Source organism: Lissotriton helveticus, chromosome 3_1, assembly GCF_964261635.1.
Source record: "Lissotriton helveticus chromosome 3_1, aLisHel1.1, whole genome shotgun sequence".
NCBI lineage: Eukaryota > Metazoa > Chordata > Amphibia > Caudata > Salamandridae > Lissotriton > Lissotriton helveticus.
In genome coordinates this window covers 23,578,238-23,604,131 of record NC_136061.1, presented here as the reverse complement: position 1 = coordinate 23,604,131, position 25,894 = coordinate 23,578,238, and the positions used below count along the sequence as shown (strand labels likewise).

Genomic DNA, 25,894 nt, shown 5'->3' with positions numbered 1-25,894 from the left:
GAAAGATGCCATCGAGTTATGGCGCAAAGAATCTCATAAAAGAACCGAAAAAGAAATCAGAAAGTCAGAATTAAGTAGGGAATCCTTAGAAAGAGCCCAAGAAAAGGAACTAATCGAAATAGGTGAACGAGTTAAAGCCGAACAGTCAGACAGACAGAGGAATGCCCTCATTAAGGGTATGTATCCTCTTCTTGCCAAGGGCTTGCCAAAAGCAACCCCGGAAGCATCCAGTAATTTTCCGCCACCCTTAGTTCCGACCAAGCTACGTCACAAACAGACCGCAGCTGATATTTTTCTCTCGTCCTATTTGGACGACACAGTCCCAGAATATGCAAATCCTGTTCCACCAGCTCCTGTAAATAATGTAAATCCTGCTCCTCCAGTCACCGGGGCACCTGTTGCAGTACCTGCTACGGTACCCCCGGTCCAGCCCGTAGTACAAATTCCCGCCACATCAGTCACTCTGCCAGCTCGAAGAGTATCAGTCGACGATTCCAGTATAGGGGCCGCGGGAGGAGGTCCTCCTGGTACCCCGCCGCCAAGTAGACGTCTAGGAGCAGTCGAGTTACATGAACGTGCGTTACAGCGTACGCCTAAATATAAGTCCATTGCAGAAATCAGGCGACTTCTTACTGAATGCTGTTATGATCCAGTCCCAGGCGAGGATAGTATGGTTATATATTCCGTACGTATAAGACAGGTGTCCGAGTATTTGGTCACCCTACCGAATATGAAAGAAGATCTAGACAGAATGTATCGTTTCATTCGTACAGGACAAGATCCAGAAAGTATTGCTGAAGTCATGTCTCTCAGAAAAGCTGAGATCCAGTTCATGTTATTAAAGTTTCTGATCAATTGTTTAATACGGGAACAAGATTCCCCGACTAAAGATCCGACCGAAATGAAAGTTCTGACAAGGTGGAGTTATAACATAGCCGAGGGTAAGCACAAGACACTCAATAGTATAGAGAGTATGTACAAGAAAATACGTAAAGAAATAATAAGGTTACACGAACAACGCAAAGAAGCTCTAGGAAGCGAGAAAGAAAATGACTCTTCTACTGAAGAGGTAGACGACGAGAATCCCGCCAGAATAGCGTATGTAGGTAAATCTAGACTTCCAGACCGACATTTACGCCTAGAACACAAGAAAACTGTTCATCTTCCAGCACCAGAACAAGGCTCTCTAGAACAAGTATTTCAAGCTACCGATCACATTCTGAAATCACGAATCGGTTATAGTGAGTTAAGTACTATGCATGAACAAGAACTAGCCCGATCAGCAGTCCGATGGATTACTGATTCTACCACTTTTCCGGACGAAATAGTGGCACAAATGTTTCTGAAACTGCCCCCAGCCGAGCAGCGACTGGTGGGTATGTATATGATCCAGCACCTCATTACGCTGTATGAGGGTCAACATTCTGATCCAGGTCCGTTACATGATGTCCTGAACGAGTTACTCCAGTATAGATGGAAAGGTTTAGGTACCGATTTAATTAGTGTCATTCTAGAACAGCGCAACAAATATAGAACGTTTCTGAATCCGCATTTTGTTCATGTCTCACCTCCAGAAAGTAAACCGTTTTACATAGATAGACAGCATCCGTTACGAGAAGTACACCCAGTTAGGACACCAGATGGTGAAATGCAACGAGTATTTGTTTACACCCCAGTTACCAAGATGGAACTCTTAGAGATGAAGAAATTAATTCCGAGTCACGACAAAGATCCAGCAGGGTTCCACCGAGAATTAAAAGACATGCTCCGTATGGGAGAATACACGTATCCAGATATTATTAAAATGCTAAAAGTCCTGTTGCCTGCGGGCATATACGAAAAACTCAAGGAAAAGGATTGGGAGGTGGGAGAGAAAAAGATCGATTGGACAGCTCTAGAAGCTGAAGATAAGATACGAGTACCAGGTACCGGTCTTGGAGATAAATGTAAAGAATTACCAGAATTATTAATACAAGTTTTGCCTAGATTATTAACCACTAAAAAGGAAGACTGGGATGCAATCTCAGCCTGTAAACAGAAACAAGACGAAGACACTAGTGATTTTTATTCCAGATTTGAGAAATGTTTCGTAATAAACAGTGGTTTGAAGACGAGTAGCGAGTCATACCCTCATCTTTTTGTTACTAAATTAGTCGAGAATTCAAGTCCACAAGTTAAAAATCGAGTTTTGAAAGTCGAAAGTACTTGGCAAGCTAGTACTCCGTCCCAGATGTTACAGATGCTCCAGTATCACCAGAATAGAATCAGAGAAGAGCAAGAACACGAGAGAAGACGTATGAAGGACACGAAAATGAAAGTACTAGTTGCACAATCTGTTCCTCAAGACAGTCAGAAGAGGGGTCCGAATCAAGCCAGTCATCCTGCAGCTCCCGTTAAAGGGACATGCAATTACTGTAAACAGCCAGGTCATTTTATAAACGAGTGTGCAGTTCTGAAACACAATATAGCCACTGGTAAAACTAAAGAAAGACCACGTCTGCCTAGACAAGAACAAGTTTCACAGACTTCTCAGCCACAGAATGCACAACAGACAGTTCCAGCACCGCAGCCTATCGCTGCAACACAGCATGTTACACAGCAGATGTACCAGTATGCTCAGACAGAGTATCCAGGGTATCAAGCGTATTCATGAAACAGCCTAGAGAGGGAGGTAGGCTTGCCTCTCATCGAGATTCCTGTAGATCAAGAAGGTCCCTATGTTCACAGTCAAGTATTAGGGAAAGACAGAAAGTTTCTGATTGATACAGGGGCAAGTAGGACTACCATTAGTCACGACGAGGTTCCAGGGGCTCCGCTCTCAGGCTCTAGAAATGTTTCCCTTGGATTTTCAGGAAAGCCTATTGTAAACGAGATATCAAAGCCAGTGACTCTAGAAGTAGGTCCATTGTCCCGAACTACTGATCTATTGCTTACGAAGTCATGTCCAGAAAATTTGTTAGGTATTAAGACACTGAAAGAATTAGGTGCAGTTATTTGCTGTTCCCCAGAGGGGGTACGTTTGTTTTTACGTGACTTCAAGGGTCACTATGTTTTACGAGATTTTGATCCGAGATTGTCTAATGTTCCGCAGCATCTATGGGCGCAAGGTCCAACTGATGTTGGTTTTATGCAAATCACACCCCATCGTGTGACTCTCAAGCAAGGTGTAGTGTTACCAAGAATCAAACAGTACAGATTGCCACCTGAGGCTGTAGCAGCCTTATCCAAAATTATTGACGAGCTCATGGCTCAAGGAGTAGTTGTAGAAACTGACTCCAATGTATGTAATTCTCCTATCATTCCAGTCATGAAACGTACTGATCCAAATGCACCTCCAGTATATCGATTAGTGATTGATCTTCGAGAACTCAATAAATGTATCATCCCCCAGTACCCAGTTGTTCCAGATATCTCATCTCTATTGACAGCCATTGATTCTGAGGCTACATTTTTCACTGTCATAGACCTCAAAAACGCATTTTTCAGTGTTCCAATTCATCCAGACAGCCAGTACCTTTTCGGTTTTTGTTTAAATGGAAGGAGCTATAAATTCACACGAGCTCCTCAAGGTTTCACAGAAAGTCCTAGTATTTACAGTCAAGCACTTAAGAGACAACTAGACAATATTCACATGCCAACTGACACTGCCCTGCTCCAATATGTCGATGATCTACTGATCACAGCCCGTTCTGAACATGCTTGCGAGCGAGCATCGCTTACAGTCCTGTATTTCCTAGCCGAGATGGGGCACAAGGTGTCTCCTTCAAAGCTTCAATTCTGTGTCCAGCAAGTGATCTACTTAGGCCACTTACTGTCCAAGTGGGGTAGGCAGTTGACACCTGACCGTATCCAGTTAATAGCGAGTCTTCCACAGCCCAAGACACAGAAGGAGGTACGTGCTTTTATCGGCCTTACTTCTTATTACAGACAGTGGATTCCTCAGTATGCATTTCTAGCCAAGCCATTGATACAGTTAACGACACAGGAGGCAGCCGTATCGACTGTCCTCCCTTGGACATCTGAACATACACTTAGTTTCAATGAGCTAAAGAAAGCTTTATGCCAAGCTCCCGTTCTAGCTACACCGAACTACAGTAAGTCTTTTACACTTTTTGTCACAGAACGTAATGGTACAGCATTATCTGTTCTTACACAAGATCAAGCAGGACAATACAAGCCCTGTGCTTATTTTTCGAGCACATTAGATCCAGTAGCCCAGGCTCTGCCTGCGTGCCTCAAGTCAGTTGCAGCCACAGCACTAGCTATCAGACAAAGTGATTCCATAGTATTAGGACATTCCTTGACAGTACAAGTTCCACACTCCGTGGAAGTTCTTTTAAACCGAACACAGACTCAGCACTTGACAATTGCACGTTTAACAGGTTATGAACTGACACTGTTCCAGCCACACATAGAAATCAGACGCTGCAACGTTCTAAATCCTGCTACACTGTTACCGTCAGTTACTTCAAATCCTGCCACACATGACTGTGTGGAAGTTGTTAACACTATGACTAAGCCAAGACAAGACCTGACAGATATTCCATTACCAGATCCCGACCTGACACTTTATGTGGATGGTTCATGTATGAGAACGAGTACAGGAGAACTAGTAGCCGCGTATGCAGTGACTACTGACACTGAAGTTATTGAAACACACCGTATTGACACCCTGTCTGCTCAGGCAGCAGAGCTAGTTGCTCTGACTCAAGCCTGCATACACGCCAAGAACCTGAAAGTTAATATTTACACAGATTCACGCTACGCATTCGGAGTTGTACACGACTTTGGAGTGCTCTGGCAGGAGAGAGGTTTCATGACTTCTCATGGAACCAAGATTCAGCATGGTCTCCTTATTCAAGCTCTGTTAGATGCCATACATTTACCGACATCTATTGCTATCATGAAGTGCAAAGCACATACGAAAGTTACTGACATTATTTCCCAAGGTAATGATCTAGCAGATCGAACAGCCAAGCTTACAGCACAGACACCAGACATACCAGTTAACAAGACACCGACATCCACTCTAGAACAGACTACTTGTATGACAGTTAAGGACCCTACACAAGATGTCATAGATATCCAGTTACATGCTACCCCCGAGGAAATTAAGAAATGGTCCGAACAAGGAGGGGTCCAGACAGATCAGGGATGGTTGACGAAGGGTAGAGCCACATGGTTTCTCCCCGACTCAATGGTTCAAGTCATTATCAATACCGCACATAGTCCTGCACACTTAGGAGAAAAAGCCATGTTAGACAGTATCCAGAACATTTGGTTTAACAAGCATTTACAAGCTGCAGCCAAGCAGAAAGTCCGTACTTGTATGATATGTTGTCAATTCAATCCAGGTAAAAGTGTCCCGGTGGAACAAGGTGGATTCCAACCCCCTGACCACCCTTTTGAAGTCCTCCAGATGGATTATATTCAGATGGAGCGATGTCGAGGTTTCAAGTATGTCCTTGTAGTTGTATGCGCTTTGTCCAGGTGGACAGAAGCATATCCAGTCCCAGATTACACAGCCGCGACCACTGCCAAGCAGTTGGTTCGTGAGTTCTTCCCCCGCTATGGACTCCCAAGGGTCGTATATTCTGATAACGGCCAGCCATTCTCATCTGAACTCATGAAGCACGTTTCCCTTTTGTTAGGGTACCAGTGGAAGTTCCATTGTGTACGCCATCCAGAAGCAGCCGGTCTCGTAGAGAGACATAATCAAACCTTGAAAATCCGTATTGCCAAAGTTTGCAAAGAGAAAGGTGTAGACTGGTTAGTTGCCCTGCCAGTTGCCCTGTTCTATATGCGCATGGTCGCACATTCCAGATCAGGTCTGTCCCCTTATGAGGTCGTATTCGGCCGCCCCCCGAATGTATGGGGTACACCTAGACCCCGAAGTATTACAGATGTTTCCAGTAATATGCTGACAGATTACCTAGCTTCCTTGATGTCTGCCCTCCACTCTTGTCGTTCACAGGTTGCCGCCGCATTTCCAGACAATACCGAGGTGAAACCGCATGAAATTGTTCCAGGAAGCTTGGTCCTCGTCCGCAATTTTGATCGTTCAAGTCCGCTGGAGCCTCGCTGGAAGGAGCCGAAGTTAGTCCTTTTGGCCACCCGTACTGCCGTCAAGTTGGAAGGCAGGAAGGGGTGGGTGCATCTGTCACACGTCAAGAAATTTCACGGACTAACAACTGTTTCCAAGAACTTTTCCAAGGATTGTCAAGATTTTAAAGACTGCCAAGAAACTATTCTTAAGGACTGTCCCGCAAATGACATTGATACCAAGCCTCCCCTGTTAGAGAAAACTCCACAGCAGGAGTATAAAAGTAAGCTCCGGTCTAGTAAAATAAAGTCAGCCAGTTTAATTGTCTAAGTCCTCCCCTAGGTGAAACGGTTAGACAGGTATCTGACATGTATGAAATAGACCCCCATAGTGAGAGAGTTAGTCAAAACTCAATCCGATGTATCGTTTTTCTAAGTTTTATATTGTTTCTCAGCTTGATGGTTACCTGCACGAGCTATGCATTTCATTTATGTTTTCCAATTTCTCATGTAAATAAGTTTTCTAATGCTACAGTAGAGCACACGTTTAGTGATCTGCCTCCTCACGAAGTATCCTATCGTCTTGCTATGCGCAACAATTCATTCATCCGTATGTTACATTATTCACACCAGACCAGCAATGCCACTAATTGTTGGGTGTGTGGTCGACTCCCCCCTTTCCAGACACCGAAGGGAGTTCTGCCACTCTTTCCTTATCCGTTCTCACATAATGGCTCATGTGGAGCATGGTCCATGTTAACGTCATCTTCAAATGATATGTCCCTTCTGAACAGTACATGTTTTCCAGACAAGCAAGGTCTTCCCCACAGAACAGGGTTAGATCTAGAAAATGAAGTTTATAATTTGGGTAATTATTCTTCGAATTTTATGGTCCTGAATGTTCAGTCTGATCCTACTCCAGACTTACCTGCAATTTCAGTACTACCAGTCAAAGGCGAATTATGTGTCAGAAATAATGGTTCCGTACATGTAGGACATATTGATTGTACCACTATTGTCGAGTATAGTGACAGTGGGAAATCTATTTTCAAAGCTTCACGTCATTCTTATTTTGTTTGTGGTCAGACCGCATATGTTCGTCTGCCCCTCGATTGGGAGGGAACCTGTTACATTGCCTTCCTACTGCCACCAGTTTTCCTAGCCCCATCTGATTATCATAGAAACACACATCTAGTACACATTAGACATAGAAGGGAGATTGAATCCCCGATTGTCGATCAAACTGAAACTGCTCTAGAACAGTATACAGATTTCAATAGAGGATTCTTTTTCTTTATAGGACCTATCCAGAATAGTAAGTTAATCCGTAGATTAACCAGAACCCTTGAGGCAGTAGTGAATGAGACTGCCTCTGCCCTAGGTAACTTAACCGAAGAGCAATCTGCTATGAGATTTGTCGTGCTCCAAAATCGTCTCGTTCTTGACGTCATACTGGCCGATAGAGGAGGAGCATGTAGAGTCATCGGATCTAGTTGCTGCATTTTCATTCCTAATAACGCGCCGTCTGTTTATTCAGCTATAACCAGACTTCATAAAATTGCCCATCAGTTACACCAGAATCCAGGCACCTGGACATGGTCCGGTTGGTTTTGGAGTATAATTTCTGCCTGGGGATGGAAAGTATTGTCATTTCTAGGTATTGCAGTAGCGATCATATTCAGTTGCTGCCTCTGTATACAATGTGGCCCTGCGATTTGCGGCATTTGTGCTACCTCTTGTATTCCTAGTCCCAAGTCCCGTCCTAAATCCCGTTCCAAGACAATTCGAGACGAGCAAATGATACTGTATGAAATGATAGATGGTATCATGAATATTGATGTTTCCTGATGGAAACGTAGTGACAAGGAGGGAATGTGGAAAAGTAAATTTTGCCATGTTCTGTGTCCCTACGTGTTCCCCATCTTATGTTGTATGTGCATGATTAATATGCATATGTATTCCCCATGATCGATTAAAGACGCAATTACAGTTGTGTCCATCTCTAGTATGCCAGTTTCCAGTTCTCGTGAAAGCTACGAGTATTAGGCCTATGTAAAGCTACGTTGCCACGTTTCTCAGTGTGCACGTTATTTTATTGTAAAGTCCCCGTTTCTAGGCCTCAAAAGGGCCCGGACTCAGATTCAGCTCCTGTCTCCTGAACCCTCGATGAGGAGCGATACAGCCCCCACCTGTATCCCTGACCCTTCACTTACTTCCTGCCTCACAGTGCCCGGCTCGGCCTGGCTCTGCCTGCCAGTCTGCCAAGAGTAAGTTATGATTCCAGTTATCAGTCCAGCTCTCCTTCTCTGCATTCCTAAGCTACTGAATCGCATCAATAGTTTCAGTCATCGTCTAGCCTTTACGTCTCCATGTAAGAGAAATACTGTATTTATGGTCATTTAATATTCCTCAACACACACTACATGTAGAATAATGCATGCACCAGTCTTAGTGTCTGTTAGCCTTTGCCCTGATAACTTTTGGATTCTATCAACATGTTCTCTAAACATCAGATACTAGATAGTGTTTAGGTACATGTCGCTCTGACTCTCCAGACTTCAGTCTCTCCTTCTAGCTCAGAAGTCATAGCCCCCAGCTTCTCCCTAGTAACACGTCATTGCCAGCTTGCGCGCACCACTAGGTTAGAGGTCCCGGCTCCTTAGGTAGCCCCCTCCATGTTTCCGCCCCATTTTATGACATATTCTGTTACGTTTACATCACATGTCTATGTACACGCCTCTTGTTACACCCACTTTATGCCTTATCTTGCGCGACTGCTACAAACCCCGCCCACTGCTACGCCTACTGTATGAACTCTAATGCAATTGTTTAAGTATATATACTTGTGCACTGTTATTAAAAGTTAGCGCGCTCATTCCAGATCCTGCCCGACAGCTGTCGGGGCCCCCCTGTTGGCTAGCCATCCCAGATCTTGCCCGTGCAGGTTGTCCTGTTCCTGTCCTTTATGCTGTATTAAAACCTGCAAACTCCTACTACCTCGAATCTTGACTCTTATTTATTGAGCTATCTGTTATTGTTATATCTAGTCAAAAATAGAGGTATTATTTATTTATTTACCACAACATAACAGTCTCTCTGTAAATGTGTCTGTATTTACCAAAAATGATTATTTGGTAGTAAATTTAAAGTGTCCTTACTATAAATATTTTTCAATACAAAGTGTTGATTAATTTGAAAACTTTCTTTTCTTGTTTCAATCTTGAGTTGTTTTGAACACAGTGGTAGATTAGGGTTCTGTGGTAATACTTTCATTTTCGTGGTTTAGTAAGTCGTTGTACAATATGTAGTGGTTGGACTTTGGTCGCTGTTTAGCCTTCGTGGTTTAGGCACTCGCTGTTTAAATGGTAGTTGTTTAATCATACATCTGCTGGCAAGCGCCCTCACCCGGCCTCATTACACTAAAGCCTGTCTGGAAGGAGGTCACACCTCCCTGTGACAGGAAACAAATATTTTTCTTACCTGTCGGTATAGTTTTGCAGCTTGAAGATCTTTCTGGATTCACTATGCTGTGCATTATTCCGCGGTCTTGTGGTTGGGTCCGGATTCGTAGTCTTTTCTTTGTTTTTTTTTTTTGTAGCCCAGGTGGGCGTTGGCGTCACACCTCCTTGGGTGTATTTCCGGTGACGTCGGCATGCTTCCTGCGGAAGCTCCCACTCTTGGGCGCCATCTTCGGATTCTTTTTTTCCGTGTTTGTTTTGTTTCCGAAGTAATGGCAATGTTCCATTAAGTGATTTACCGCTTGTAACCTTGAAAGTCCTTCTTTTTTTTTTTTTACATGTCTCTGTTTTTAACCACCTTTCTCTCTCCAGCCTCATCTTTCTGGCGGAGGTGGGTGGGTTCGCTAGTGAATCCAGAAAGATCTTCAAGCTGCAAAACTATACCGACAGGTAAGAAAACTATTCGTTTTGCAGCGTGAATCTTTCTGGATTCACTATGCCGTGCATAGATTTTGTAGCGGTGTCTTATTTCTGTGGCGGCTGGGTGGAAGATGAGTGTTGGTTATTGAATATGTGTTGGAGCACCTTTTGTCCGACTTGTGCTTCCTTGTTCATTTGTATATCCACACAGTAGTGCTTCGTGAACGTGTGCACTGAAGCCCATGTTGCCACCAGGCATATGTCTTGTATGGGTGTGTTAGCCAGGAAGGCTATTGTAGCACCCTTTTTCCTAGTGGAGTGGGCACGTGTCCCTTCTGCTTGTTCTTGTCTTGCTCGCTTGTGGCAGAGCTGAATTGTTCGTGCGATCCATCGTGCAATAGTGTCCTTGGTTACTGCTTTCCCCATGAAACTGTTGGCGAATGACACAAAGAACTGTTTTGTTTTCCTGTGTCCCTTCGTTCTCTCAATGTAGTGCATGACTGCCCTTCTGGCGTCCAGGGTGTGCAGAGCTCGCTCTGCGCTAGTTGTTGGTTTTTGGAAAAAACTCGGTATCTGTATAGATTGGTACATGTGGAATTTGGACACCACCTTCGGCATGAAGTGTGGGTCGGTTCTCAACACAACCCTATCATTATGTATTTGTATGTAGGGCTCTTGTAGCGTCAGTGCCTGAAGTTCGCTTACTCTGCGTAGGGACGTTATTGCAACCAGGAAAGCTGTTTTCATAGTTAGCATCTCTAGGGAGGCCTTGTGAAGTGGTTCAAAGGGTTCTTTCATGAGTTCCGTAAGGACTATGTTCAAGTTCCATGCCGGTGGAGGCACCCGCTTTGGTGGTGCGATCCTTTTCGCTCCTTCCAGGAATCTTTTCACCACCTGTGAAGTGAAGAAACTCCTGCACGTTTCTCCCCTTGTGTAGGCGACTATCGCTGCCAAGTGGACTCTTAACGAGGATGAACTTAGGTTATTCTCCAGCAGGAGCGTGAGGTACTTTAGCACTGTGGAGTCCTTCTTCATTTTATTGTGAAGTTTTTCTCTTCTGCACCACAATGTGAACCTTTTCCACTTTGCCACATAGCACTTTCGAGTGCTGGGTTTTCGTGCCTCCCGAAGAACCCTTAGGGTGGTTTCTGGTAGTTTCAAATGTGCAAACTCTATGTCCTCAGGAGCCATGCCACCAGGCTCATGCTCTCTGGCTCTGGGTGCAGCACCTCCCCGTTCTGCATGGAGAGCAGGTCTTTCCTTTTGCCGAATCTGTGGGGTGCACACTGTGTCATCTCCATTATCTGCGAGTACCATGTCTGTCTGGCCCACTTCGGCACGACCAGTATCAGAGTCATGTTGCTCGCTCTGCATTTGCTCAGCACTCTGTGCATCAGTGGTATCGGGGGAAAAGCGTAAGCAAATGTCCCGGACCAATCTATCCATAGGGCATTCCCCAGGGATCCATCCTCGGGCTGTCTGGAAGCGAAGTTTTGGCATTTTGCATTCAGGCGTGTGGCAAAAAGGTCCACTGATGGCGTTCCCCATCTGTCGAACAACCACCTTGTCTCCTGGGCATTGAGCTCCCATTCGTGGGATGCCGATGTCTGTCTGCTGAGCCAATCTGCTTGTATGTTGTCCTTCCCTGGTAGGTGTAGGGCCAGCAGGTCTATCCTGAGTGGGATGGCCCATCTCCATATCTCCTGCGCTAGCGATAAAGCATGGTTGACTGTGTCCCACCCTGCTTGTTGATGTAGAACATCGCTGTGGTGTTGTCTGTTTGTAGCAATACCTTGTGCTTGTACAGTCTCGTCTGGAAAGCTTTCAGTGCAAGGAAGATGTCTTCAATTCCAGGTAATTGATGTGCTTTGTCGCATCCGCTGGTGTCCAGAGACCTCTCACTTTGAGTTCCTCCATGTGAGCGCCCCATCCCTTGAGGGATGCGTCTGTGGTGATGGTCACTGTTGGTGTTGGGGGCGTTAGAGGCTTTCCCCTTGTTATGTTCTCCATGTTCCACGATGTCATTTCCTTCTGCACTGAGTGCGTTACAACCACTAGATCCTCCCAACTGCCTGTAGCTTGTGACCATTGCTCCTGTAGCCATTCTTGAATGGGTCTCATGTGGAGTCGTACATTTGGTACTAGGTGGATGCATGATGCCATCATCCCCATGATCTTGCTCGCAGTCCTCACTGTCCGAGCTTGTCCCTTCCGGTAGAGGCGAGTTTCTTTCACCAGCGCTCTCGCCCTCTTCTCGCTGGGGACCACCTTGCCCTGTAAGGTGTTGATCTGTGCTCCCAGGAAGATTTTCACTTGTTCTGGCTCCATTGATGATTTCTTCCAATGGATGGAGGACCCCAGGTTGATGAGTGTGGTCGTCACTGTGTGTGCGTCCCACTTGCATTTCTGGTATGACTTTGCTTTCACTAGCCAGTCGTCCAGGTAAGGGTACACGTGTATTCCTTGCCTTCGTAGGTGCGCTGCGACTGCTGCGAGGCACTTTGTGAAGACCCTTGGTGCTGAATGTAGTCCGAAGGCTAGTGTTATGAACTGGTAGTGGTTTTCTCCGACGGTGAACCTGAGCATATGCTTGTGCTTCCTGTTCATTGGGATGTGCAGGTAGGCGTCTTTGAGGTCTATCGTGATCATGAAATCCCCAATTTGCAACTGTGGGAGCACCTCTTGCAGGGAGGTCATTTTGAACTTTTGCGTTCTTATGAATTTGTTCAGGAACCTTAGGTCCAGAATGGGTCTCATTGTTTCGTCTACTTTTGGTACCAGGAAGTACGTAGAATATACCCCCTTGTTCCTTTCCCTGAAGGGGACCAGTTCTATGGCCTGCTTCTGCAGGAGCTCCTTTGCTTCTTCCTGAAGGCGCTCTAGCTGTTTGTTTGCTAGTGGTCTTCTTTTTGGTTTTCTGCTTGTTGGTCTCCCCTCCAACTCTATGCAGTATCCGAATTGGATGATGTTGAGAATCCACTTGTCTAATGTGATTTCTCTCCATTCTTGAAGGTAAAATCGTAATCTTCCTCCCACTGGTGTCATGTGGTCGTAGGTGTCTAGTTTGTGTAACACCTGATCCCTCCGTACGTGTTGCCCCCTGGGATTTTTCCTGTGGGTGGGCAAATGGGGTTTTGCGAAGTCACTTAGAGGCGGGCTGCTGACCCCCTCTTTTATTCTGTCCACGTCCATTTCCTCTCCCTCGAAAGGACTGGCCTCTTGGTTGGTACTGCCAGGACTGCTTATGCTGACCCTGCTGTGCTTGTGAGTCTGTTGGTGCGTTTGTTGGAAACCTGGTGTGATGCACCCGGCTGGTTTCCACCTCTGCCTCCGGGCCTCCGTGACGGGGCACCCCTTTTGCTACCTCTGAACTGCAATGCTCCCATGGATCTCGCAGTTTTGTTATCCTTTTTCAGTTGACTGAGCTTCTCATCAACTGTTGTTCCAAACAGTGTTTCGCCGTTGAACGGTGTGTTCAGGATGCGGTGTTGCACTTCTGGTTTAAAGCCTGAAACCCTGAGCCAGGCGTGTCTCCTCTCAGTGATGCCCATCATCATGAGCCTGCTGGAGGTGTCTGCTCCATCCAGGGCCATCTTGAGGCAAGAATTTGCCGCGTTCTTCCCCTCCTCCACCAGTCTTTCGGCCTTTTGCTTGGCCTCCTGGGGCAGGTCCTTCACCAACTGCCCCCGCTCCTCCATGATCTGGTACATGTGCCTGTTGATCAGGGCGTTGGAATTAGCCATGCGCCATTGTGTTGCGGCATTCCGTTCGATCCTTCTGCCCACCAGATCCATCCTCTTGCTCTCCTTATCTGGGGGCAGCCCAGAAGTAGTGGGCACGTTAGCCCTCTTTCTTGCTGTGGCTGTGATGATGGAGTCTGCCCTGAATGTAGGGTGGGTCTTTTGAGGAATGTTTGTATTTCTTCTCTGTTCTGGGAGTGACTGCCTTGCATGTTGCGGGTTCCTTGAATGCTTCCCTTCCCTGGGCCAAGACACTCTCGAGCATGGGCAGGTACTGGCTCTTTGTTTGAGTGGGGAGCAATGTCTCCAGAAGGAAGTCCGCTTTCTGCTTCTCTTCTCTTCGTCGAGCTTGAGCCTGAATGCTGCTGCGGCAGTTTTTATCACATAGTTGTAGGCTCCGCTGTCGTCCGGCGGCGAGGGCCTCGAGGGATATGAGTCGACCGCCTCCTCTGGGCTTAGGGTGCCGACCTCCAGATAATCCAGCTCCAGTGAGTCGGAGGGAGCCGACCCGGCGTCCGTCCTGTTGTCCTCTTCCTCCTCATAGTCGTAACTATAGTAGGGACTCTCTTCGTTTTCCTGGTCGTCGAACTCCTCGACGTCCGGTGCCTGTTCATAGGCGTCATCGTCTTCCTCGTCGACAACCTCCACCACCTGTGGCTTTGTCTTGTGGGGAATCGTGAAGGCCTTCATCTTGGCGTCTAATTCCTTCTTCCGCTGCAAGATATTTTCCATTTCGGCCTCGAGGCGCCTTTTCATTTTCTCCATCTCGGCTGCGTGTTCCGCGTCGGATGGTTCGGCCGCCCTTTTCGGTGGTTGGCTCGGTGCAGAGTTGGTCTTCGGTGCCGAAGTTTTCGACGTCGAACCGTGTTTCGGCGTTGGTGCTTTAGGGTCCTTCTCCCTCGACGTCGATCGATCCTTTTCGGGTGCGATTTTCGACGGCTTTTGCTGTTCAACAGCTCTCGGCGCCGGGGACTCCTTCTCAGAGGATCCGCTGGGCCTGGGTGTAGCCGCGGGCGCCGAAGATTTTGGCGCCGGCGCTTTCGAGGCCTTGCCCTCGTTTTTTCGAGACCCAGGGTCTCTCGTGCTCTTAGGGGCCGTAGAGTCTCCTACCTTATCAGAAGTCTTGGTGTAATCGGTCTCTACGACCATGTAGCTGACGTCTTCGGCGGCAGGGTTGTCCTCTTCCTCGGAAGACATGCCCAGCTCGTAAAGGGATGGAGTTGGGGATTTTCCCTGCAGGGTGGCGTGCGCTACCCTCTGCCTCTCTCTCACACGAAGGGTCTTCGGGGTGAAGGCGGAGCAGGCGTTGCAGTCCTTGCTTTCGTGATCTACCGGTAGGCAAAGGTTGCAAACCGGGTGCTGGTCCTTCTGCGCGTACTTGTGGTGGCAGTTACGGCAGAACTTGAACGGCGTGTTGTCCATCTGAGCGCTCAGAGGCCCCCTGGTCGTGCGTTCGTCGACGGGCGTCGAAGTTCTCGAAGATTTCTCCTTCTTCTTCGATGGCCCTTGATTGCTGAAGTCTCCTGGAGTCTTCTGAGATGTTTTCCTTCCAATTTCTGTATTCTTCTTCTTCTTTCTCCAAAAATGTCTGGAGCCCAAACGGGAACGATCCAGACCCGACCGCGGAAAAAAGAATCTGAAGATGGCGCCCAAGAGTGGGAGCTTCCGCAGGAAGCATGCCGACGTCACCGGAAATACACCCAAGGAGGTGTGACGCCGACGCCCACCTGGGCTCCAAAAAAAAAAAAAAAAAAAAAAACAAAGAAAAGATTACGAATCCGGACCCAACCACAAGACTGCGGAATAATGCACAGCATAGTGAATCCAGAAAGATTCACGCTGCAAAACCTAGTGTTCTGACTTTCCCTGCTCGAGCTTGGCTCAGCAGCAGGAAGGCAGAATCATGTTTCTGGTCGGCAGCAGCCATTTTGTGCTATCCGGGTCTAGAAGACTGGCACCAGGAACACAGAGAGCCTAACGGAGGGCTCTTCCAGTGCTTGGAATCATACTTCTCAAACGGTGTGGGGGTATGATTCCAAACTGTTTGATACCAAACATGGTAGGATTTGTTACAGCCAGTTTTGAGATGTCATTGCGTGATTAGGCGTTGCCCCTCTCTATATGGTATACGGTTGCTTCACCGACAACCCGGGAGAATGGACTCCGTAGGTTGTAGGGGTGTCCTGCTCAATCAGGGGCACCCTCACACTTAAAAACAAGCACTCTGCCTTCAGGATTGCAAAGGCCTGCTATAGGGGTGACTTATAGGTTTTAAGTGCAGTGACCCTAGATGTAGGAAACCTATATCTTTAGTAAGTGGTGCATGCAGCAGCTTATGCAGGCTGCAACGGCAGGCCGTTAGTTACAGTTTGAATGGCCTCCCACGGGTGGCATAATACATGCTTCAGCCCATGGGGGACCTCTGGGGTACCTATGCCCTGGGTACCTTAGTGCCAGATACTGGGGACTGATAAGAGTACCCCAGTATCCAATCTGGGAAGTACCCAAGTACTGAACTTAACAATTTAGGTGAGAAAGCAGAGAGACTGGGGGTCCTGATTAGCAGGATCCCAGTCAGAGTAGTCAGAAACAGCATAGCACCGGGCAAAACGTGAGTGTAACCATGCAGAAGGGTCCTACCCTCCCACACTGCCCCAGACAGAAAGTAGACACCCCTTTCAGAAAAAAAGGACGCACAGGTTCTGAGCACCGATTTGTTAGAGTAACGGTGGAGTACAGAAGCTGCACTGGCAACGCTTGCCGGTTACGGACATGACTGCTTGAAATGCTCGCAATAAGAAGAGAGAGCATCAAGAAGAATAACATTTCAGGGTCAAGACGATCAGAGTGCAACAGTGAAGCGGCTTGAAGACGGCGCATATTAAGAAGGTCAAAACCAAATTAAGGTCCAACTGGGGTACAATAAGGAGGGAAATATACTCAAAAGTCCTTTCAAAAACACATCACAACAGGTGACTTGAATAAAGAGGCAGGACCAGGCCAACGCAGGAAGGCCAGAAGGGCTGACCAGTATCCATTAACTCTGCCCACTGCACGGCCTTGCCGGCTAAAGCCAATACAAACAAGACAGCATCAGATAGTTTTTCCTGGAGAGGGTCACCTTGCTTTGCCTCACACGAGGCACAACATTTACCCAACAACCCAAATACACAGATGAGGCGGAAGGACGGCAAGCAGCCGGAATGTTGTCCACCACTTCCATCAGAAGAACAAAACCTCTCCGTTGGTTCGGCTCAATCTCCATGCATGGAGGTGCATCAAGTGGAGGTTTGGGTAAACACACCGCCCTGTCGCTGAGGCAGCAGATCCTAGAGGCAGTCTAAGTGGCGTGCATATGTTCAAATTCAGGACTTCGGAGTATTAAATCCTCAGAGCCCCGTTCGGGGCTATCAGAATGAACAGAACTCAATCCTGCTGCATTTCTACAGGACATTCAGGATCTGCAGCAAAGGCAGGCACAGCGGGAAGAGGCCAGAGTCCCACCAACTGGCTCTGCGTTCTTTAAAGCATTCAAGGACAGATTCAGGCTTCTCTCCAAACAGGTAAGACCCATCAAAAGGCATGTCCATAAGTGACACCTTCACATCTCCAGACAAGTCGGAGGATCACATCAGTGCATGTCAGCAAGCTACCGTGAAAGTGTCCATCACTTACTCCAAGCAATCATCAGTGTGAAGGCAAGCCTAAACTACATACCTGACGGCGTTTGGCCTTACGCATTGGTTTGAGCTAAAGGGGCCCTAAACACCTGCGGGACCGCCAGGAGGATCTCGCTGGTCATGTCCCAGAGGGTGTGTGTATAACAACCTTACGGGCAGGCCCCACCGACAAACTTCAAAGCCAAGCAGGTTGAAGAGAACCTTTGCTTCACGAATGCCTCAATCCTTTTTGACTCTCTGTTTGGAGGGGGACTAAGAAACAAATTAGGATTTACTTTTCAGGTACAGGCCTGGACCACCAAACTCTCCGTATGATGCGTAAGTAAATCCAGGTCGCCAGGTGCCAGGCTGTGGCATCTGGCCATGGTGGACAACACCAAAGATTAGACAGAGTGTCCATAGAGGTGTTAATTTACAGTTGAATTAAATGGAAGTAAGTCTCAAATGAGGCTGGCCCTGGGTGCAAAATCTCACTAAAAACATTTACGTTGGCTCCAACAGAGAGCAGCTGTGGGGCTAAGACTTCACCCACGTGGCTGATCACAAGGGCAAATGAAGCACTGCCCTTCATTGAGGAGGCAAAGAGTGGAATCAGCCCAGTATTATGGGGAGTACTCAGCCCCCTGGTCTCCTTCAAATCCATGTATACACTGCAGTCATTGTAATGAGGAGAAAATCACCCCCATCATCTTCAGGTGGCGGCAAACTTTGGTCAGAATTTGAGCCAAAATATGATGAAGGCTCTGAGTGAGGCTCTGTGGTAGAGGAAGTGTTTCTTCTTAGTTTGAATGTATAGGGACCGGGTGACTCGAGTAGAGTCAGATTGACCCTGGTCTGGGTCAGACACTGAAGCTAGCAGGGGCTTGACCTCTGGCACTGATGACATCGGGACCAGCGTTTATGAAGAAGAGGAGAATTTCAGGGGGTAAGAAGGACAAGTTACTTACCTTCAGTAACACCTTATCTGGTAGAGACGTGATCTAGCAGCAGATTCCGTACCTTTGAACTTGCAGGCTTCAGGCTGGTACCGGAACATTTTTGATAGCAGTACGCCTTCAGCCGATAGGTGGCGTCAGTTGACGTCCATTGACGTCATAGGCATCGGATTCATCGTTGTGTTGTCTGCATCCTCTATACAGGCATCACCCCGGCACCCTGACGTCATACTTTTCATGACTTTCCACGCCAGAAGCGCAGAGCCATGAAGTGACGGACGATGGTGTGTTAAAAAACCAACTAGGGCCCTGAAGGGAAACAGCCCGACACTAAAACTGATCCGCAGTCCGGGGAGGATGGGTGAGTCAGTACGGAATCTGCAGCTAGATCATGTCTCTACTAGATAAAGCATTACCAAAGGTAAGTAAATTGTCCATCTGATAGAGACCCCTAGATGGAGATTCCATGTCTTTGAACAGATACGCAAGCAATACCATCCAGGAGGGACTGGGGAGAAGCTTCAAATCAAAAAGTCCTGCAGAACGGCCAAAAAGGCCTTCTCTGTGTATCTGGTTATCCAGGTAATAATGCTTGAAGAACGTGTGCAGAGATGCCAACGTGGCCGCCTGGCAAATGCCATGGATCGGAACACCACCCTGAAGAGCCGTTGCGGCTGCCTTTGCGCTAGGGCCTTCAGGAGGCTGTTTCTTCGCCAAGGCATAACATATTTTAAAGCAGAGGACGACCCACCATGATATGGTCCTCTTCTAAACAGCACGTCCCTACTTTGCTCCAGCATACCTCACAAAACACTGATCCTCCACTCGGAACGTTTTAGTGCGGTCAAGGTAGAACGACAACGCTCTTTTTGGGTCCAGGCGGTGAAGACGCTCTTCTTCTTTAGAAGGATGAGGAGGAGCATAGAAGGTAGGCAAGATGACAGATTGTCTCATGTAAAAAGGCTTTTTACCGAAGATGTCAAATCTTTTGGATTCCCTGTTCAGGGGTGCGAAGCAGAACGTGCCATTGGAAGTGGAGGCTTGGACCACCAAGCTCCGTGGGGTGGGATGGGTGGAGAGGAAAACTGGGTCGCCCAGTGCAGGGCGGTGGCGGCGGGCAATAGTTCTATTCACAGAAGCCCCTGTGCCGGGCGTGGACAAGGTGCCCAACAGAACGTTGATCAATCTTGTTGAAGGGCAGCAAGGGTTCCGAGGTAGAGACAGCAGGCTGCAAGACCTCTGTCAAGATTGCCATTGTAGGAAGCTGCAGGTCCAAGATCTCTGCAGCCCTACACACCACCATTGTAAAAGAAGCCCCCTCCTCCGTATCCAGGTTAGAAGGAGACAGAATGTCAGAATCCGGGGAGGTGTCCAGGCCACTGGTATCACACAGGACCTCATACCAGTCCAGTTCTTGGTTTGGTTGTAGGATTTCTAAGGGATGGTGCTTTCCCTCCCAATCAACATCATCCATTTGTAGCCCTTCAGAATAGGGCAGAGTGTACGGCATGGGGCCGTACAGCTCCGTTACACTGGCCTCGGTGTCGCTGGATGCCCAGCCGGCTCAGTGTCATCTGGAATGACGATGGAGGAGGCGCCGCCAGTGGGCGCAGCAGCGCTGAGGGTCTCAACGTTGGACGCCGTGCCAGGGAAGGTCGATGTGGGGCGACTACACCGGTCCGAATCCAGAAACGGATCCAAGAGGAGGCCATGGCGCCGGAGACGCGGAACCCACAGGGTCTCCGGTTACTGAGCCTGCGGGCCCAAAAGCTCACTGGCAGGGTCAGGCAGCACAAAGATGGCGCACATGGCGTCATAAAAGTCAATCCCAGCCCAGGAAAGTGAGGAAACCTGGAGCTGACCCAGGTTCCCGCTCCACAGAGTGGTGCTTTGAACGTCAAGACTACTCTGTCTCGTCACACTATGGACGGGGCGAAGTCGAAGCACACTTCAACTTCTTGTGCTTCTTGTGGTGCTTCTTACCTGACTGCGGTGACTTCAACTGGGAGGAAGAAGAATCTGACCCCCTGGAGTGGTGCTTGGACCTTCCTCTCGACCGAGATCAATGTGGTGGCCTCCTTGGCGCCGTACACCGAGCTGCGATTATGTTTAGGAACTACTCCCTCAAAGCCTCTGCTCTGGAGCCATGGTCTGGCAGTCGGAGCATGACTTCAGGTCATGGTCACGTTCCAGGCACCAAAGATACACAAGAAGGGGGTCTGTGACCGACATGGCGCGATGACAGGCGCTGCACGGTTTGAACCCAGAGTCTTCTTGCTGGATATCTTACACACCAAAAGCATTCGACAAAAAGTCGAAAAAAGTCTGTCAAAACGTGACAGGCGGTAGCTCTTTTTGATGCGCTGGCTGGCACGAAAAGAAAAGAACTGACATTAGACCGTCGAGGTGGCACCTATATAGACGCGGATGTCACAACGACGAAATAGACGACTACAACGTCAAGCGGAGGGGACCGATGCCACCTACCGCCATGCGGGGGTACTGCTATCAAAAATCTTCCGGATCCAGCCTGACGAATGGGAGTTCAAAGGTAAGGAATCTGCGGCTGGATGTCTCTATAAGATGGGATCAAGTCAGTAGGTCTAACATCGGAACCACTGCATACTTTCACTGCAAAAGATGGCCACTGTAAAAAAAAAAGTTTTTATAAAGTCTGTGACGGCACTGATAAAAGGCTGGATTCACATCGTAGGGTGTGGAAAATGAGGCCCTGACATCAGCGAACAGAGGTAGTGCTTATATGAGGCTCTATCTGTCAGTGTCAGAGGAGACCAATGGCGCCCCCTGCCAGTGTGCAGGAGATATTGTAGAGCTATTGTCTGACAGACCATAGATCCTCTGTTCATTACCAAAAACAAAAACTACCTGACATATCAGTACAGCGGGACAGGAAGCTGCAACGTCAGAAATTCCTGAAGGTGCTTTAAGCAGTTTTCTACTTTGTGTACAGTCTTAGTTTCAAGCTACATTATCCTCTTTGTGCTTTAAGTTAAAAAATTGAATCTTGCAGACATGTTTTCATCATGTTAATGCATTTTTCAAAAGGTATACTGTGGAACCCACAAGTGTGAATAGAGAGTGTACATTTAGGGATATCAGAGAGAATCCATGATCGATTACCGGAATGAGGACCCATATGGCTTTCCCTGAGAAAATACCAGCCAGACAGAACTACAATAAAGGGCCAAGGGAGGGAGGAAAGAGAGGACTGTACTAGGAAGGCAAATAACTTACCAGCAAGGCTGTATCTTTTGTGAGGTTATTGCTGGACAGTTGTGTTGAGAACAGTGGGGTGCTGGATCGCACCTCAGCTCGCTCGGAGTTGGAGGGCAGAATGACCACGTGGTCACTGCCGCAGGCTGGGCATTCCGCAGGAGCGGCACTGGAGACAACGTCTGAAACCACAACATAAGAATATATAAATCACATTATGCAAAGGAAGCCAACCCTATGCAAACTGTGTCCTGCAAGTAATGCGATCATCTCCACCTGGATAATTATTGAGCAGCCACAAGAAGCACAACAAATACGGGTCGCGGATAGACCATGGTAACTCCCACAGTCCCTCTCCAGCGCTGCACTCTGTGACGGCCTGCTCCATCCTCTGCTGATCCAACCACAAACGTCCCATAGCTCAAGATATCTTTCTGCTTCCGGTCCCCATGGAACATCACTAAGATGTCCTCAACAACCCAACACTTTACTCTTCATTGACCAGGAAGAGAACTCCAAGAATGATCAGCAGCTGAGATCAGTTCAAGCATGCCACTCAACCCCCACAACATCAACATCATCTCCTACGCCGATGACACCCAACTGATACTCTCCCTCACCAAACACCCAGCCACCCCCAAAACCAACCTCCAGGAAGGAATGAAAGACGTCGCAGAATGGTGGAAACTCAGTCGCCTGAAGTTGAACTCAGACAAGACGGAGGTCCTCATCCTCGGACAATCCCCTTCCGCCTGGGACGACTCCTGGTGGCCCGCAGTGCTGGGCTCCGCACCAAAACCCACGTACCACGCACGCAACCTGGGATTCATCCTGGACTCCTCCCTCACAATGACCAAGCAAGTCAACGCCGTCTCCTCCTCCTGCTTCAACACCCTGCGCATGCTCCGTAAGATCTTTCGGTGGATCCTCACCGAAACCAGAAAAACCGTCACCCAGGCCCTCGTCACCAGCCGACTGAACTACGGAAACGCCCTCTACGCAGGAACCACCGGCAAACTTCAGAAACTACTCCAGCGCATACAGAACGCCTCCGCACAACTCATCCTCGACATCCCCCACCACAGCCACATATCCGCCCACCTGAAAAACCTGCACTGGCTCCCCGTCAGCAAGAGGATTACGTTCAGGCTCCTCACCCACGCACACAGAGCGCTCCACGACAATGGCCCCAAATACCTCAACAACCGCCTCTCGTTCCACACCCCCACCCGCCAGCTACGCTCCGCCAGCCTCGCCCTTGCCACCGTCCCACAGATCCGCTGAACCACCACGGAGGAAGGTCGTTCTCCTATCTGGCAGCCAAAACATGGAACTCCCTCCCCGCACACCTACTTCTGACCGAAGACCATCTCACCTTCATGAAACACCTCAAGACCTGGCTATTCGAGCAGTAGCGCACCCCCCCGCTCCCTTCAGCGCCTTGAGACCCTCACGGGTGAGTAGCGCGCTCTATAAATGTATTGATTGATTGATCCCCTTCTGCCTCCCTCAGTGCAATGGGTGTGCACAGATGCATTTCCTGTGCCTCAGGGATCAAGCTATATTTCAAAGATGATGGCAAAAAAGGCTGACACAGGTCTGGGATTTCTGTGTCAGTGTCAGAGTGGGCAAGAATGAAGCTATAGACTGGAATATGGTCATGAGTAACACCAGTGGCTGAAACAAAATCATTCCACACATTAGCTTTTGGTTTCCTCAGTGCAATGCTCTAAGGGCGACGGATATCCACAGACTTGGAAGAGGAAGTATGCCACTGAACGACTGCAAGAAGAATACAGAAGCTCTTTAAATCCAGGAACACTACCCAGCTTCCACCATGACTGGCCAAGGGCACCAGTTCAAACTTGCGCTTCTGCATATCTGGGTTGAGACCCCTTAGATTTAAATCTGTCTCAGCTTTCTACTCTGAGGAAAGCGCCACATAAAATGTGTCTGCCTGGACCTGGACCGGTTATGTAGGGTCCACGCCCGAGCTGGTAAGAGGAGCACAGCTAATTTCCGGCTACAGATACAGGAAAGGACAAACAGAAAGAATAAGGAATAACAGAAGTAGATGCAGTGTATTGTTCTTAGACGTTCCCGATCTGCTTTAGGTTCCATCATCTGCTTTAGGTTCTATCATCTGCTATAGGTTCTATCATCTGCTATAGGTTCTATCATCTGCTATAGGTTCTATCATCTGCTTTAGGTTCTATCATCTGCTATAGGTTCTATCATCTGCTATAGGTTCTATCATCTGCTTTAGGTTCCATCATCTGCTTTGTTGTGAGCGGACCCTCACACTCATCTCTCTCTGAGGGGACAGTCTTAAACCAAGAGACCGTCTGTATGCTCCGGTTAGACTGGAGTTTGGAGGTGAACACAGCAACACAAGGGCATTGATACATCCTGACTTACAACAATGACGGCCCCTCTAGACCCTCAGTTTTACTGGCAATGCTTCAACTTCTCAAACAAGTTTTCAGCTAGTTGACACCTTCCTTGAAGCGACTGATGAATGTCAGAAGTAGGCTCACCCTACTCGCTTGACTGGACTCCAACAATCATGCTCGACATTCTTCGCATTCACTCATCTCTTCCTTTGCCCGACAGCACTCTGAATAGGCCAGGTGACATGCACTGCTTTGTTTAACGACTAGATTAATACACGCCTCAATTAAGGAATATATTCCCTTACTGCCCACTCGTAGCCACGGCAACATCTCCCATGCAACCTACGCAAGAAGGCACCCCCCTACCACCAAGAATGCAGTCCATCCCAAATGTACGCTTTCTCACTCTTCCAGAGTCCCTCTCAATGAGAGCACAGGGCCTCATACCTTCCATTGCCGCAGACCCCTCATTGGTGGCACATGGTTCCTCTTCATGGCTGTGGACTGCAGGGACGGGCGACTGGCTGAACTCCGTCCTGCACTTCAAGCACTGCAGCTTGACCATCTCCTCGCTCTGCAAACAAATCCTGCTGAGATTGGCCTCCAGAACTGGGTTCAGGATTTGCAGGATGGTCTAAAATATCAATGTGAGAGAGAAATTAGGAGGGGCGACCTCGGTGACAGAAAGTGTGCATGGGACAAAGATCAAGTGTGGTGACCTGAGATACCAGACGCACAGACTGGTCTAGTTCAAGAAAGAGGAATGAGCAAATTGGCTAAGCTCTCACTTCCATGCTCAAGACTAAACCCCCACCACCCAAAAAAAGCCTCCTTCTCCTTTATTATATTTGGCCCCAGGGCCCTTTAGGGCTAGGGGAGCAGGGCAGCGCGGCCACCACCCCTTTTTAGGTCGAGGGACCTATAAGCTGCGAAGCAGCTTCCGGTCCGGAGATCTTGCATTGTATAGTAGGGCAGTTTAGACGCGCCTCTCCGCTACGTTCGCTTCCATTGGCTGGCTTCCTAAACGGAGGCCAGCCATTGGAAGAGAAGGGAGTCACTCCAAACAAGCACTGTCTTTTTCGGATTTGGGGGCGTAAGTTTTGCTGTTCTTTAGCTCGTGACGTCGTCCGTCACTCAGGACAGCAAAACACGCCCCCAAATCCGAAAAATTTCGGAAGCTTTGAGGCAGCCATTTCAGCCCGACCACCGCCGCCGCCGGAAGAAGTCCTGGTGTGGGGATTCCCCCATCGGGTGCTCACCCCGCTGTATATTTAAATTAAAGAGGGAGCCTACCCCTCATCAGCCCCGCATTACCGCCGCAGCCCAGGACACCAGAAAATCGTAGCCGCGACCCGGAAGTACTCCCTCCGCCCGCAGCTCTCCTCCGTCCCGCTCCCCCCCCTCCCTCCACCCGCAGCTCTCCTCTGTCACTGCCTCCTTAGCCAGCACCTCACACTGCCTCCTTGAGTGCTGCGGTGTGGGGCGCTTGTTGATTATTTGATTCCTGCCGCGTGTAAGAATGGACCATGGGTGGAAGGCCGACAGCACAAAAGTTTGCCCATTTAACGCTTGTTCCCCTCGTCGCTCTGGTCTGTGCCCACCATCCCTAATATGTGTCCGGCATCTCGGTTCTGTGCCCCCCCCCCATGCTGGCTTGTCAGCCCCGTGCCTGCGCTTCGCATCTTCACCCAGCGACCGCCTCCTTCATGGTAGCTGTTCACCCTGCTGGCTGCTGCCTCTATCTGGAGTCCCCCATTTTAGTTTGTGCCCTGCCAGTATGTGACAACCCCTTTCTGGTACCGGTACCACTCTCCCCACCACCCTCCCCATGGTCCTGCCCTGGCCCAGTGTCCTTTCTCTCCTCCGTCACTCCAAGGCCCCCCACCCCCTCCTTTCCCCGCACGTCTTTGTCTTAGAGGGGAGACCAGCTCAGATTTCTCTGCAGATTGCGCCGTGTCTTCTTTCTGCTTCTATTGTGTTGGTGTTGTTGAT

At 48.5% G+C, this 25,894-nt stretch overlaps 1 protein-coding gene across 1 annotated transcript in view; it reads right to left on the bottom strand.

Annotated features, from left to right (window-relative positions):
* The window catches only part of STK11IP (serine/threonine kinase 11 interacting protein), a 291,281-nt gene that overhangs the window by 56,320 nt on the left and 209,067 nt on the right, over positions 1-25,894 (bottom strand). Inside the window, exons 17-18 of the mRNA XM_078683491.1 lie at positions 24,350-24,536; positions 21,531-21,691 (exon numbers count right to left, since the gene is read on the bottom strand). Coding sequence (XP_078539617.1) covers positions 21,531-21,691; positions 24,350-24,536 — 348 coding nt within the window. The remainder of the gene's footprint in view (positions 1-21,530; positions 21,692-24,349; positions 24,537-25,894) is intronic.